This window comes from Mastigoproctus giganteus, chromosome 11 (genome assembly GCF_048544385.1).
Source record: "Mastigoproctus giganteus isolate SK-2022 chromosome 11, ASM4854438v1, whole genome shotgun sequence".
In the NCBI taxonomy this organism is placed as follows: domain Eukaryota; kingdom Metazoa; phylum Arthropoda; class Arachnida; order Uropygi; family Thelyphonidae; genus Mastigoproctus; species Mastigoproctus giganteus.
This window is the reverse complement of record NC_143585.1, coordinates 148,040,872-148,058,322: the sequence shown is the minus strand read 5'-3', so window position 1 is coordinate 148,058,322 and position 17,451 is coordinate 148,040,872. Positions and strand designations below refer to the sequence as shown.

General features: G+C 36.7%; 1 protein-coding gene across 3 annotated transcripts in view; it reads left to right on the top strand.

The window, feature by feature from the left end:
- The window catches only part of LOC150078508 (rho GTPase-activating protein 39-like), a 789,750-nt gene that overhangs the window by 554,444 nt on the left and 217,855 nt on the right, over nt 1-17,451 (top strand). For all 3 annotated transcript variants that reach the window (XM_090385235.1, XM_090385234.1, XM_090385233.1), the window contains exon 11: nt 11,014-11,133. In XM_090385235.1, coding sequence (XP_090241361.1) covers nt 11,014-11,133 — 120 coding nt within the window. The remainder of the gene's footprint in view (nt 1-11,013; nt 11,134-17,451) is intronic.

Here is a 17,451-nt window from a genome sequence, read left to right as displayed (position 1 = left end):
CTTTAAATAGTGTGAAAAGTAAACAGCTTATTTAATTTTAAAAAATAATAATAATATTTTATGCATATAAATTTGCACATTTACATATGTATGTGTATTCAGATAGATAGTTTACTGCAAATTTTATGTAGAAAAAAATTTAAAGTTATTGTTTAAAATAATTTTCAATTTTTGTTTCGTTTGTTGTGATCTTTTTTTTGCTATGAAATCTCTCAAGTTCCTTAATAATATCAATTTGATTATATCACATTCTTCCTGGTTTTCTGCCCATTTCAGTGCTGTTTCTTTTCGTTGACATTTTACTGTAAAAAAACTAGAAAAATAATAAATTGTACAATTTCAAGCCGATATTATTCTTACTGAATCTGAAGCTAAACTAAACATTATATGAAGAGAACAAACGATATATGTCATGGAAAATTGGGTTCACGGAAGTGAATGACTAAACTGTCACTCATGGCTTCTGAGAAAACCCATTAGTCCTAATCCAACATTTTACCAGTTGTACGATGTAAAAAACACAGTACTCTTGTAGCATAATAAACATTTGGCTCAAATACTACCATAAAACGGCCGCTGTAGCCAAGTGGTCAGGAGCGGGAGTGCAGTAGCCCATGCTCTTTGAGTAGACCGGGGTTCAAGCCCCCTGACTGCTAAATACGGTCAATCTTCAACCCACACTGGACCAGCATGGCGAATTATGGTCCATTTCCCTCAGCATGAATTGTTGAGGAGACTTCCATCCTGCAGTGGGTTGATAATGGCTGCAGTTTACCTTTTTTTACTACCATAAATAAAAAAAAAAAAAAAAAAAGAAAGAAGAAGAAGAAAAATCAGTGTTTTGAATTATTCTGGATAACTGACCTCCCGATAACTGACGTTCTACCGTATATGGAAAATTAAGATATATTAAAAAATTAGAAAGCAGGTTAGTTAATGCTGCATGGAAAGGTATGTCTGTCCTAAGCTATATAAAAAAAATAATAATAATAAATAAAATATCAAATATTACTAAAATTATTATAGCTAATTATCATATTAGAATGCATTGAGTGGTACACTATCAAGGACTAGCACCATTCAGTACATCCAAATAATAATCAGCAATAGGTATATATATATATATTATAATAATAAGAGTGTGCACACTCCCACCTAAAAGTTTGGAATCACGTTTCAAAGAGAAAGTATTTTTTAAAAATTGGTAAACGAGTTGGTCCTATTTTAATAAAAACTTTGAAAATTATTTTCTTAATTTTCAAAGTTTTTATTAAAATAGGACCAACTTGTTTACCAATTTTTAAAAAATGCTTTCTCTTTCTCTTTTATATAAAATATTGTAGAAGGTTCTTGAAAGTTGTAGATGATTCTAGAATATTCTTGAAATATTTTGTATAAAAATATTTCTTTTTCATCTACAGTAGTTGTGGTAGTGGCATGTGGTGCAAGAAAGCAAATGTATGAGCTTATGCAGCATCAGCCAACAAAAAAAAAAAAAAAAAAATCACACCATTCTCTCCAAATGCCTGTCCAGTTCCTCCTTAAATTTATTCAACCTATCAACTTCCACAACGACAGATGGAAGTTTGTTCGAGCAATTAACCACCCGCTGGCTAAAGGCAAATTTCTGCACATCTATTCTACATCTGTCTTTTCTTAATTTGAATTTATGCCCCCTTAGGTTCGTAATCTGAACAAGTGGAAGGATCCCATCAGAATTCAGCGTGCTCAACCCATTCAAGGCCTTATATACCTCAATCAGATCACCGCGCAGGTGCCTAGTCTGCAATTTGCAGAACTTAAGCCTCTCTTGGTAAAAGGATCCCTTCATTCCCCTCACCAATCTTGTTGCCCTTCTCTGTACACGCTCAAGTAAATCTACATCCTTCCTAAAATGAGGCCTCCAGACCTGTATGCAGTACTCAAGGCGTGGCCTGACCATTGCCTTATACAGAGGGATAATCACCTCCTTTTTCCTGCTAGCAAAATTCCTATATATCATTGACAAAACCCCATGACCTGCCCTGGCAGCCTGTCTGCATTGCTCAGAAAACTTCATATCTGCCTGCACAATTACTCCCAGGTCTTTTTCATTTTCTACCACCATAAGTGTAATACCACACAGTTGGTATGTTTCTCTGGGGTTACTTCTACCCATATGCAGTACTTTGCATTTGTCAAGGTTAAACTTCAGTTGCCACTTCTTAGCCCATCTGCCCAAATTATCTAGATCCTGTTGCAGTAGCACACTGTCATTAACAACCCTGCCAACCTTTGTATCATCTGCAAACTTCGACATTAAGCCTGATATACCTTCATCAATATCATTGATAAATATACAAAACAACAGTGGACCTAACACCGAACCATGTGGGACACCACTAATAACATTAGTCCAAGAAGAGCAGCACCCATTGATTACCACCCTCTGTCTTCACCCACTTAACCATCCTTTTATCCATTGTAGCAACTTACCCTTAATACCATTCTGCTCCAATTTGTACAATAGTCTTCCATGCGCAACAGTGTCAAAAGCTTTCCTGAAATCCAAATATATGATATCAAAATTATTTTTTGCATCCAGTTCCTTTGTAACCACATCATAATATCCTATCAAATTTGTCAGACAAGACTTTCCCTTAACAAACCCATGCTGTGTCTGAATTATTGCTGCAGTCTTGTCTAGATGATCCTGCAATGCATCTTTAACCAGCGACTCCATTATTTTAACCGGAACAGAAGTTAAACTAACTGGTCTGTAATTACTGGTGTCACCCTTCGATCCCCCTTTGTGAATTGGGGATACATTTGCACATCTCCTGTCCGTGAGAACCTCCCCTGAATCCAAGGATGCTCTCATAATTATGGCTAAGGGTTTGCTTAGTTGCTTTGCCGCCTCGTTTAATATAACTGGATAGATCCCATCCACCCCAGGTGCTTTTCTTACATTTAACTTCAACAATTTCTCTTCCACTTTGCTCTCAGTTATTACAAAATCATTAAGTATCTTGCTACAATTTGATAACCTTCTGCCATTTTCAAACCTTAATAATTCCTCACGTGTGAATGTAGATGCAAAATACTCATTCAGTTTGTTTGCTATCTGAGCAGGATCATCAATAGTCGAACCATCGATGTCAAGTGGACCAATCAGATTCATCCCCTTCCTTTTAGAGTTTATATAAGTAAAGAAATCTTTGCTGTTTTTCTTAGCATCTTTTGCTAAGGATTTCTCGTAATCTGCCTTCGCCTGCCGAACCTCCTTTGTCACCTGATTACAGACTAACTTATATCTGCCATAGGCTTCTGAGTCGCTTGATAATTTATATGCATCCCATGCATTTTTCTTCTCTGTTATGAGTCTCATTAGTTCATTTGACAACCATTTAGGCCTAAACCTTGAACAATATTTCTTAATAGGTATGAAACTTTTAGTAGCTTCCACGATTAATTCCTTGAATGCTTCCCACTTAGAATTTACTGTTGGTAACATCGTCAGTTGATCCCACTGTACAGAATTTAAAAACTGTCGGAGACCACTGTACTCGCCTTTACGGAAGCAAAAACCCTTTCCTTTAGCCCTGATGGTAATTAAATCTTTAAGTAAATCCCACGTCAGTACACTGTGATCACTGCCACCTAGTGGTTCTTTTATCTGCAAATTCCTAATACATGAATGATCACTGCTGACTACCAGATCAAGAGTATTACTTTCTCTGGTTGCCTCTCGAACATGCTGCTGCAGAAAACAATCATCCAATAAATCCACAAAAGTCTGACTAGTGTGTGAGTGCCCAATCCACAAGTTCCAGTCAATATCTGGGAAGTTAAAATCCCCCATTATAAGACAATCCGATTTACTAGCCCACTCTATTTCTCTGTACAATTGTTCATTGTACTCATTCAAGTCATTAGGCCTATAACACACTCCTACTCTTATTTTTGCTTTCGCAGTGCTTATGTCACACCAAACTGACTCAACAGTGCACTGTTCATCTATATCAACTGGATGCACTTCTTTTGATTTTATGTTTTTCTTTATTAACAGCATAACACCTCCTCCCTTCCTATCCTGTCTATCCTTTCTGTACACATCGTACTCCCCAAATTCCAGTTCGGCATTCCTTATATCTGTGTGACACCACGTCTCTGATATCCCAACAATATCCGCCTTTGATGTCTTGACCAACACTTCAAATTCATCAAATTTATTTACTATACTTCTAGCATTGGTATACATGCAAGTATATATGCAAGTATACATGCACCTATTATTAGTATTTTGCATAAAAATATTGTAGAAGATTCCTGAATGTTGTAGATGATTCTAGAATTTTCTAGAAAGTGGGAGTACTGTTTCAGTGGTATACAAGATTATAGATGATTCTATAGTATTTTGTAATAATATAAATTGAGGAGTAAGAGCTGTAACTTATAAAATTGAACACCAGTCATTCAGAAAAATTGTTTGGTGTAAGTTTTGTATTTCATGATAAACATGACAAGAAACCAAGAACTGAGTCTTGAAAAAAGAAGTGCCATTATAACTCTGTATAAAGAAAGTTATTCCATGAGAAGTATTGACAAAAATAAAAGGTGTTTCATTTAAAGGAGTATGAACTACAATTCGAAAATTCAAGAAGACTGGCAGTTTAAAGGACAAATCATGAAGAACAGAAGCACAAAATAAACCATAACACTGATTTCTAAATGCAATTGACTGCTATTATCTAAATAGCAGTAAATGCAATTTACTGCTACCTGTCTGAGCTCAGTTAGCATTAGCATTAGTAGAGGCATATGATGCAAGAAAGCTAGCTTATACAGCATCAGCCAAAAAAAACCTTCCCATTTCACCGATCCATTCGATCCAAATGTCTGTCTAGTTCTGCCTTGAATTTATTTAAGCTGTCAACTTTTACTATAGATGGAAGTTTCTCCAGCAATCAACCAAACGCTGGCTAAAGGCAAATTTCTGCACATCTATTCTACAACCGTCTTTCCTCAATTTGAATTTATGCCCTCTCTGGCGATTATTCTTAGCAAGGGAGGAATCCCATCAGCATTGAGCATGCCCAAACCATTCAAGGCTTTATACACCTCAATCAGATCACCTCACAGGTGCCTAGCCACCAGACACCATGATTTGCAAATCTTAAGCCTTTCTTCGTAAGAGCAACATTTTGTTCCATTCACTAATCTTGTTGCCCTTCTCTGTACTCGTTCCAGCAGCTCTATAGCTTTCCTAAAATTAGGTCTCCGGACCTGTATACAGTACTCAAAGTGTGGCCTGACCATTGCTTTATACAAGTGGATAATCACCTCCTTATCCCTGCTAGAAAAATTCCTGTATATCATTGACAAAACACCATGAGCTACTCTTGCAGACTGTCTGGACTGCTCAGAAAACTTCATATCTGACTGCACAATTACCCCAGGTCCTTTTCATTCTCTGCCACCTTGAGTGTTGTACCACACAATTGATATGTTACTCTGGGGTTACTGCTACCCATATGCAGTACTTTACATTTATCAATGTTAAACTTCAGTTTCCACCTCTCAGCCCATCTGCTCAACATTTCTAGATCCTCTTGCAGTAGTATACTGTCATTAGTGTCATTAACAACCCTGCCAATCTTCGTTATCATCTGCAAACTTAGACATTAATCCTGATATACCTTCATCAATATCATTAATAAATAAAGATAAACAAGAATGGATCCGACACTGAACCCTGAGGGACTCCATTAATAACATTAGTCCATGAAGAGCAGTGTCCATTGATTACCACTCTGTCTTCTCCCACTCAACCATCCCTTTATCCATAGCAGCAATTTGCCCTTAATGCCATACCGTTCTAATTTGTACAGTAGTCTTCCATGTGCAACAGTATCAAAAGTTTTCCTGAGTATATGATATCAAAATTATTTTTTGCATCCAGTTCCTTTGTGCCCACATCATGGTATCCAATAAAATTGGTCAGACAAGACTTCCCCTTAACAAACCCAGTTCGGTAGGAACACAGCAACTCCTGAGTCTACATCCACTTTAAAACTTCATCTTAAACAAGAAGAATTTCATGGTCATGTAGCTGTCTGAAAGCTTGTATTAAATCTGGAATTTGGAAAGAAAAGATTAGCTTGTACTAAGAGTCATCAACATTGGACAATGAAGAGTGGAAATCACTGTGTGTGGATGAATGAATCTAAATTTAAAATTTTTGGATCCAAATATAGAGTTTATGTGAGAAGATCAGCTGAAATAAAAATGGTACCTCATTGTTTAGTGCCTACAGTGAAGCACAGTGTTCCATCATGATTTGGGGGTTGCTTCTGCTTTTCTGGGGTGATATTGTTAGAATTGAAGGAATTTTCAGAAAAGAAATCTATAAAAATATTGCTGAACATAAATATCCTCTGAACTTCAATTTTGTGGAAGAAATTTTATATTACAGCAAGATAATGACCCGAAGCACAGCTTTAAGCTGTGCAGGAATTCTCTATAAAATAAACAAAGGAGGGGTATTGCAAACTGTGGTGCGGCCACCCCAATCGCCTGACTTAAACCCTATAGAGCTTTTATGGGGTCATCTGTACCATCAAGTCCGTGAAGTCAGCCTGTCTTCATAAAAAGTTATGGGAACCTTGCAGATTGTATATATATAATAAGTAATAATAAGAACAACTGTGAAAATCATAGAGCAAACCATAAAGCAAACATCAGTAGCAGCAAATCTGCACATTCCACCAATTGTTGCATAATACAAACTATAAAACTAAAGTAAAATGTATGCCAGTAGTAGCAACAACCAGTTAGTAATTGACTTCCAAATTATAAATTATATTAGGAGTGTTCCTCCCACAATACCCTCTTCTTCATTATGTTCCCCCCCCTTTTCTTTTCTTTATGTATTATTTTATGGGTTTAGTAATTATTTCGCTCAACTGGTTTGCCATACTACTGGCATACATTTTATTTTAGTTTTATAGCTTGTATTACACAACATTTGGTGGAATGTGCATATTTACTGCCACTGATATTTGCTTTACGATTTTCACAGTTGTTCTTATTATTACTTATTGTTTTATGCAACATTTAGTGGAATGTGCATATTTGCTGCCATTGATGTGTGCACTATGAATTTTCATAGTGCACACAAGTTTAATTGGTCATGTATTGTTGGTAGTGCACTTTTCCAATTTGGTGATATTTCACACAATTTGGAGTGCTGTCAGGGGTGCCATTAAATTTCTTTATAATTCGCTTTCATATTTTAATTGGCTTTTATATATTGTTTAGTAATTGACTTCCAAATTCTAAATTATATTAGGAGCGTTCCTCCCACAATACCCTCTTCTTCATTATGTTCCCCCTCCCCCCCAGTTTTCTTTTCTTTATACAAAGGGTACTAGGAAAGTTTTGCAATATGACGCAACAATGAATCACAGGAAGCTGCTTGTTGCTGCATGTTGAGACATGTTCATACGTGCATAGTAGCCGCCGCGCCAAGTCGATGGGCTCAGTTATTCATTAGTAGTGAGAGTGTAAAGTGCTTGCGATGGCATCGTGGTCACGAAATGAGATAAGGACAGTTTTGCGGTATAATTTCGTGCGTGGTTTAACCATAGACCAGTGCTTAGAAGAAATGACTCTTGCACTAGATGATGATTGTCCACATCGTACAACGATATTCAGGTGGTATAGAGAATTCCAAAGGGGAAATTTCACTCTGGAGGATTCTGAGAGGCCGGGAAGGCCACGAACGTCAGTTTTGGAGGAAAACGTTACTGCTGTGAGGAAAATGCTTGACGAAAACAGGCGAGTGATCTACCAACAGATAGAGGATACTTTGGGCCTAAATGCACCAGCAATTCGTTCGATTCTGCAAGATCATTTGCACGTGAAGAAACTTTGTTCTCTCTGGGTGCCGCATCAACTGACTGAAGAGCAGATGACACGACGTGTGACTTGGTGCCGGGAGATGTTAAAAAAGTTTGATAAGGGACAATCTCGGTATGTGAACAACATCGTGACAGGTGACGAGACTTGGCTGTACTATTACGATCTGCCGACCAAGGCTCAAAACAAAGTTTGGGTCTTTGATGATGACGACACACCCGTAATTGTCAGAAAATCCCGATCTGTAAAGAAGAAAATGATAGCTGTATTTTTCAAATCGAGTGGAATTGTGGAACGAGTCATTTTGGACATGCAGAAGACAGTCACAACTAAGTGGTATACTGAACAATGCCTGCCTAAAGTCATTGGATCTATGAAGAACCTGCGGCCAAAGTCAAGAATGGACACCTGGTACCTCCATCACGATAATGCTCCAGCTAACCGCGCCAAAGCCTTCACCGAATATTTGACCACGACAGGACTGAAACTTCTCGAGCACCCTCCCTACAGTCCAGACCTTGCTGCCTGCGACTTTGCACTGTTCCCGCATGTGAAAATGAAGCTAAAAGGGAGGCGGTTTTCCAGTGATGAGGACCTTCTACGGGCTTGGGACAACGAGTGTGCTTTACTCCCTAGTGAAACTTGGCAGAACTGGTTTAAAGATTGGTTTCGGAGGATGGAGAGGTGTATTGAATGTAGAGGAAATTACTTTGAAAAAATTAAATAAACAAAACTGTATTGCAAAACTTTCCTAGTACCCTTTGTATATTATTTTATGGATTTAGTAATTATTTTGCTCGACTGGTTTGCCATACTACTGGTATACATTTTACTTTAGTTTTATAGTTTATATATATATATATATATGTATACACTCTTAGTTCTCTCTCTCTCTCTCTCTCTCTCTCTCTCTCTCTCTCTCTCTCTCTCTCTCTCTCTTTGAAGGTTTTATCAAATTAGCATGTGGTGCAAATTAAACTACTAAGGTCATTGCATTCATTTTTATTGAAATATGAACACTCTCATATGTTATCAAAACTATTCTTAAATACAAGGTTTTCCACAATTTTACCCTCAGGTTTTGCATTTACAAGCACATATCATGTATTATTTGAAAGGTCTTAATAAGGAATCGAGTTATAATATTACCCAGAATTAAATAAATAATTTTAGTTGCAAAATTAATAATCTAATAGAATTTATGATTGCTTTTGGCCAACATATAGCAGTTAAAACTGTGTTTTAACAGTTTGGTAACAATTTGCATAGGATGCTACATGGATGATTGCATTTAACACAGGTATACTTTTATTTATATATGGGGCCAATTTGAACTGTGAATACCAATTTTTTTTTTTTTTGGTAGATAATACCAATTTATTTATTTGTTTTTTATTTATTTAAATATAAATAAAATTTATATTTCTTTTAAATTTATATTTTTAAATAAAATATAATTTATTTATTTTATTTTTTACGATTAAAATAACTATGAAATGAAGTGAAGTGAAGATAGGATTGTCACTGGGAATCATTTTTCATTTAAATAAATTAACCAACAAACATTAAAATGTAACTTTTAAATTAATAAAATATAATAAGCTATGTGAATAATTTAAAGGATATTAGAAACACTGTAAATAACTTATTTTTAGTTTCGAGTGGTATCAAAAAGGTCATACCCTGACCTAGATAAAACATCAGTAGGAAGATGCTGTTTTTAATATAAGTTGTCTACATATTCAATAACTAACATGTGAAATTTCATTCTCGTAAGTGATCATACACCAGAGGTGGAGGCCGGAATCTGAGGAAGGATGCTATGGTTCACACAGTGGGGGTATCGAGCAGTGATCAAGTAGCTGCATTTGCAGGGCAAGAAAGCTCAGGAAATTGATGAAGAAATGAAAGCTGTGTATGGGCAGAATTGTCCAACCTTTGACACTGAAAAAAGTGGAAACGGGAGTTCCAGTGCGGTCATACAAGTGTCTTTGACGAGCCAAGAAAAAGAAGGCCATCAACATCCACAGACAGTGAGACAGTTACAAAGGTTGAGCAGCTGGTGTTGAGTGACAGACATGGGACAATTCATTTCATCACAAATGCAGTGGGAATTAGTTATGGGTCTGCCACACACCATTTTACATGACCATCTGCACATGTCTAAGGTCTCCACACGATGGGTTCCAAGATCGCTGACACCTTTGCAGAAGCAATGTCAAATGCAATGTTCTCGCCAACTGTTAAATTTGTGTAATGCAGATGTTGAGAACGTTTTTGATCAGTTGGTGACAAATGATGAATGCTAGGTGTACCATTATGATCTGGAGACTAAAGACATGTCAAAGCAGTGGAAGTACACCTCCTCCCCACCTCCCAAAAAGGCAAAGACCACACTCCATCTGTGAAGAAAGTGACATTGTCTGTGTTTTGGGACAGAGAGGGGATTATCCTGACAGATTATCTACCTTGTGGTTCCACACTTACCGGAGAATACTGCAGAAATCTTTTGAAAAATTTACGTGATCTTTTGAAGGTGAAAAGGTGTGGAATGTTAAGAAAAGCTGTCCATCTTCTGTCACACAATGCACCAGCTCACACGGAGATTGCCACCACCAACTTTATTACCCAGTGCGGCCTACGAACTACTGCAGCACCCACCCTATTCTCTTGACCTAGCACCATGTGATTTCTTCTTGTTTTGAGAATTGATGAAACAATTGGTGGTCGCTGCTTTGAGTCATCTCACAAAGTCATCAATGAAGTGGACTCGTGGTTTCAGGCAAAAAGTGCGGCCTTCTATGATCAAGGCATTAAACAAATGATGATAGATGGGAAAAATGTGTTACTATACATGGAGAGTACATAGAAAAGGATTAAAGTTCCTGTGAAGTTTCACCTTTCTAGGGCTATTAATTCTAGGTAAGGGTACGAACCTTTTGATACCCCCCCCCCCCCCGTATTAAGTTATGTAAATAATTTATGCAAAAATGCTATAATGAATATGTTTGAAATGTTGCTTGCATACTAATAACTAACCTGCAAAATTCTGGAAATTTGTGATATTGATCCTCTTGTTAATAAAATTTTTATTTATTTATTTATTTTGTTTAGGATAAAAAGCACCCATCAGAAGGAGATATAGAAAAATATGCTCAAGATAATCTAAACAGGCATAAAAAGGGTATCTTTAGGAAAAAATTTACTATTCAAGACATGCTTTCTTGGTCCAAGGTAATTTGTTTTCCATTCATCCTCTCAATTAATGATACATATGTCAATGATTAAGTTGGTAATTGGTCAGCTGATCAGTAGCATAGCAAATTGGTAATATCACTATAGACCAGTGTTTCTCAACCTGTTTTTTAACTATTGCCCCCTAAAGGGCTTTCTTAGACAATTTTTTTCCCTAATTGCCCCTCCCCTATGAAATTTTAAACAAGAAAATACTTTATACTTACTCTGTTTATTCAATGGGATCCCTGAGCCTGATTCTTCTTAGCTAAAAGTTCAATGTTCAGTATGTTGTTAGTAAGTTTAATTCTAATGTCTCCTCTTGAACATATCAATTCTTTTTCTTTCCTTTTTTAATATTTAATTTACTGAACTAAAACCGCTTTCAACCATATAAGACGTTGGAAAACAAAAAAGTACTTTGGCCATTTCAGACCAGATTGTTGGATAAAGAAGTTTAGTTGTTTTTATCCCTACAACTCAGCCATTTCGCCTTTTTCTAATTTATATTTGCATTCTTTGTTACATTTTAATTCAATGAGTTCCTGAATTTCTTCACTAACAGACCTGGCATCGCATCCAATTGGGTCTAACATCCATGGCTTCACATCAAAAGAAAATAAATCTGAAAATCTATTTTTCATTTGACCTTTTAAAGAACACAAATGATCTGAATAATTCTTAAGCTCATTCTTGGTGAGAAATTCATTGATTTCATCTAACTCTTGCATGCCATGAAATTGTTTTCTCATTAAATTGCTTTCAAATATTTTCCAGTTTTTCAGTGAAGACTTTTAATGCACGTTTGCAGTTTATCACTGTAATTAATTTCCCTTGAAGTTGAAGTGATACTTCATTAAGTTTTCAAAAAATCCAAGCCATATAGCATATGTTATATTTGTGTTTGCTGATCTCCTTTGCTAAATCTGACTCCTTCACTTTCTAAAAACTAATTATTGTATCAAAAAGGTTTACAAATATTGTTAGACAGTTTCCTTTAGAAAGCCATCTCACTTCTGTATGTAAAAGAAGCTTTGCATACTGTTCTTCATTATCAACACAAAATTTTCTCAAAAGGTGATCATATTTGCTATGTGACTTTCTTTTATTGATGGTTTTGATAACTATACCGAAAGATTGATAAAGAACTGGACTAATATATTTTGCAACCAGATGATGTCAGTGTACAATGCAGTGTATTGCAAGAACTTCAGGACATACTTCCTTTAGGTAGGCTTTAAAACCTTTATGCCTTCCAATCACGGTAGCACCATCAGTAGCATGGAATACCAAATTTTCCAATGGTACTTGTTTTTCATCAAACAATATTTTTACAGCAGCAAAACCGGATGCTCCAGCATAGTCAGTTTCTATAGATTTTACAAACAACATCTCTTCTTGCAATTTAGAATCATCATCGAAATAACAAACGTATGCCATTAGAAGGGCATTATTGTCAGTAACTATGAATTCATCAATCTGAATAGAAAATTTTCTCATTTTAGTTTGTTAATTAGCTGCTCTTCAATGTTAAATAACATCTCATCAGTTAGTCTTCAAATTGAATCTTTGCTCAATGGCAATGCTTTTATAATATTGGAAGGATTTTGAGGCATCACTGTTAAAATAGTCCCTAATGTGGGTACTCATATGGTCTCAGCAACTGGTACTCATACGGTCTCAGCAACTGGTACTCATACAGTTGCTGGCAACTGTACGAGTACCAGTTTTGCAATGATTTCTGCAATTTTATAAGACACAATCATTCCATCGTCATTTGTTTGTGTGTGTTCTTCTTAAATAAGGAAGTTGTTGTTGTTGTTTGTTTTTTTTTAGGAGCATTAGCAACTAAGGCCATATTGCTCTGGGGATATGCGGTGGTCATTCCCTGACCTTTCCGCATCCTCCGTATTTGGTAGCTCACGGGAAATAAGGAAGTAAGTGTTACGTTGTTAAAAATTCTGTTTTTAATTTTTAAAATATTCAATGATTTACCTTATCAGAATGTTTCCTTTTGAAACATTTCTTGATGGTTTCATAGCATATGTCTTGATGGTTTCATAGCATCATTTGAAAAAGAACTATTACACATAAGACACATGGGCTGTCTTGAGTGAAATGGGCTTGCAATAAAACCATAAGCTAGATAGATATTCATCTAGATACTGTCGACACTTTTTCTTTTCAGCACTTAACATGATTGATGATGGATTGAATAACTATAAAAAAATTAAATAATAAAATATAAACTATTTTTATTTAACTCTCATAGCCCATGTCACTCACAAAAGCACCATAGATCAAAAATAAACAATTTCCAAAAGGAAACAATAAATCAATACTAATTGTTGCTTAGAAAGTAGAAACAATGGACTAAAACATTTTCTCATCCCATCCATGCCTCATATATTGACCAATGAAACAAACATGTAAGTTAATGCAAGTGCATCATTTCAACACGCAGCCAGCTACTAACTAGGAATTGGCATAATAAAGTAATTACATATTGTGAGTACCTTCACAACGAGTTACCATGATATTGCACTACTTTGAATAAGCATTAGTGCAAAAGTAATGCAACCTGAGGCTCATAGCCCTAAAGTACTACCTCAATGATATTAATTATTTACATACCACTAGGCATCTCTCATATTGTGGAGTTATACTTCTCAACTGGGCTGTCATCATTGCATCACCAGGGTACCTGCCCACCCACGGATGAAGTACCAACAAGCTCCGATACGGTGCCGTCTGGGAGGGAGTCTTGATGAGGCCCTCATTACCATGAATAGGTAACAACAGTCTTCCCTAATGGAGAAGCTTTGCCTGTTTGGGGGATTCATTGTTTGAGTTCGGTGAGTGTCAGGAGTAACTGTCCCTTTCCTCTTTTGACAGCATTTCTTCTTCTTCTTCCTCTCCTACTATCACTTTCCTACACCTTTGTTGCTTTCCTAAGTCTAATAGGGACAGTATGTGGATAACAGAGTTTGCAGAATCACATATATATGAGATAAGATAATATCTTATCCCATACCATTTTGCAAACGGTGCCATCTGGGGTTGTCTTGATGGGGCCCTTTTCACCACAAACAGGTAACAATCTTCCCTAATGGGGATGCATTGCCTATTCATGGTATTTTTGAGTGGTTTAGTTCACTGAGTGAGTGTGAGGAGTAACTGTCTCTTTCCTCTTTCAATGGCATTTCTTCTTCTTCTTCCTCTCCTACTGTCACTTTTCAAATATGGGATATAACACAATGTTTTATCCCATACCATTTTTCAAATGGCGCCGTCTGGGTGGTGATATCCACCGAGAATAGGTAATAATAGTCTTCTCCACTGGTGAAGTGTTACTAATTCGAGATAGTGCAATATCATGGTAACCCGTTGTGAAAGTATTCATAATATGTGATTTACTTAACGATGCCAATTGCTAGTTACTTAGTAGCTGGCTGCATGTAAAAATGATGCACTTGCACTAACTTATACGTCAGTTAAATATTTTGCAACCTGAGGAGGCTTATAGCCCTAAAGTGCTCTGTGATCCCAATTTATGGAATTATGCTCCCTTTTTTGATGTATAAGTGTGGTTTAAAGAGTAGTTACATTTATTAAATATATGACATGGATAGAGCTAACATTGGTGTGTCATAGGATAAAATGTAATTGCAGGTGCTGAAGAGACATACAAGATTGGCATTCGCATTAGCATTAGTAGAGGTATATGATGCAAGAAAGCAAGCTTATGCAGCATCAGCCCAAAAAAAAAAAAAAAAAAAAAAACCCTCCTATTTCACCCCTCCTCCATTCATTCCATATGCCTGTCCAGCTCAGCCTTAAATTTATTTAGGCTATCAACTTCCACAACAAAAGATGGAAGTCTGTTCCACCAATCAACTACCTGCTGGCTGAAGGCAAATTTCCGCACATCTATTCTACAACTGTCTTTCCTCAATTTGAAACTGTGCCCCCTCAGGCTCTTAATCTGAGTAAGAGGTTTTTTGGTTTTTTTTTTTTTTTTTATAGGAGCATTACCAACTAAGGCCATATTGCTCCGCTGAGCAAGAGGAAGAATCCCATCAGCATTAAGCTTGCTCAATCCATTCAAGGCCTTATACACATCAATCAGATCACCTCGCAGGTGCCTACTATCCAGGCACTGCAATTTGGAGAACTTAAGCCTTTCTTGGTAAGAGCATCTCTTTGTTCCCCTCACCAATCTTGTTGCTGTCCTTTGTACTCGTTCTAGCAACTCTACATCCTTCCTAAAATGAGGCCGCCAGACCTGTACACAGTACTCTAGGTGTGACCTGACCACTGCCTTGTATAACGGGATAATCACCTACCTGTCTCTGCTAGCAAAATTCCTATATATCATTGACAAGACTCCATGACCTGCCCTGGCAGCCTGTCTGCACTGCTCAGCGAATTTCATATTTGACTGCACAATTACCCCTAGATCTTTTTCACTTTCCACTTCCCTGAGTGTAGTTGGCACGTTTCTCTCGGGTTATTGCCACCCATATGCAGTACTTTGCATTTGTCAATATTAAAACTTCAGTTACCACTTGTCGGCCCATTTGTCCAACTTATCTAGATCCAGTTGGAGTAACATACTGTCTTTACTAACCCTGCCAACCTTTGTATCATCTGCAAACTTGGACATTAAACCTGATATACTTTCATCAATATCATTAATAAATATACAAAACAACAATGGGCCCAACACCTAACCCTGGGGAACTCCACTAATAACATATTAGTGAAATAATAACAAGATATTGGTGTTTGAAAATTTTGTCTCTAATAGCGACACATATATAGACTTTACATTGTCCCGTTGAAATAACATTACACAAAATGAAGACACCTTGTTGCCTTGGATATTTACTAGGATGGGTTAGCCACTTTTAGGGAGAAGCCATTAAATATTTATATATGATCATATACTGTGGACATATTATTGTTTTATTACTTTGAATTCACATTTACATTTTGGTAAAGTCCCATAGACTAACGTGGTGCTAGTTTTGGGCTATTTTAAAGAAACTTAAAATGGCTATAACTCTCTTAATTTTGGGGTTGAGGAACTTATATTTGAAGAAAAGAAATTACTTATTTGGTGCATAATTTTGTGGCACCCACCCCGTCCATTAGGGGCTGAGATCTGAAAACCCGTCTTAACCCGCCTTGGGGAAATCTTCAACTCTTATGCAGATTTCATCCCAGGTGGGGAAAAGTGTCTATATAGATATATATATTGATATATATTGATAGACTATGGGAATTAATTGTTTTTGTTGTCTAGATTACTTTTCTAAATAACATAATGTCAGAAGAAGACAGGGATATTACTTGGTCCCAGGAATTTGAAGCATGTTCATCTTCTTCTGAAGCATATTCTTCCTCTGTGGATTTTTCAACAAGACAAGTGTCTCTCGAGAAAGAATCTTCTCGGACACCAGTAAGGAATAAAGGTAAAAAGGAAATTAAAGACCCCTAAAACTATTATGATAAGGGAAAAAGACAAGCCAAAACTTGATAAAACAAATATGGAAAAAATTATGACCTTGAATGATTAAGAAGATATGAACCACCCGTGTCTCATTAAAATAGTTCAAGCAAGTACAGCTGAGAATGGTGAGGGTTATGGAGTTTTTGATTTCTCAAGTGGTGTAAAGGATAATATAATTACTGTTTGTAGTAGGGAGGACCATAGGATTTCTATTATAAGATGATTTAAACCTGGGAGGATCATTAAATGCCTCTGAGGTGTATGTGGCATTGGCTAAGGTAAGAAGGGCTTTAGGAGAAATAATGTCTAAAGAGTTAAGTAAAATAACAAAACCAGCATCCAATAGAATTTTTGGTCTCTGGGCTGACTTGGAGGCAGTGACAACATCTTTGATCGTGGACAATGAGCGCCTCAAGGTATGAGCCAGGGATCTGGAGGAGAGTGCTTGTCAGATAAATCAAATTTTAGATTGCCAGATTGAACTTCATAAGAAGTCTTATGCAGAGATAGTGCAGCAGGATCTCAAGTTGATTGATCTTGTGGACATCAAGAATAAACTAAGATCCAAAGAGGGGACTAGCAGTGCTAGTCAGGATAGATCCTTATCAGTTCCTAGAGGTGTGCCTAATCCTCAGAATCTGGTTATTCTCAGGCCCACTGAGGACTCCCTTGAGTTCGAGTCAGGACATAAAGCAGAAAGTGACTCAAGTCATTAAGCGTGACCATAAAGAGATTAAAGTAAAAGGTATTCGTCTCCTTAGGAATAAGGGGATCCTTGTGGAGACCACAAATTCAGCAGATGC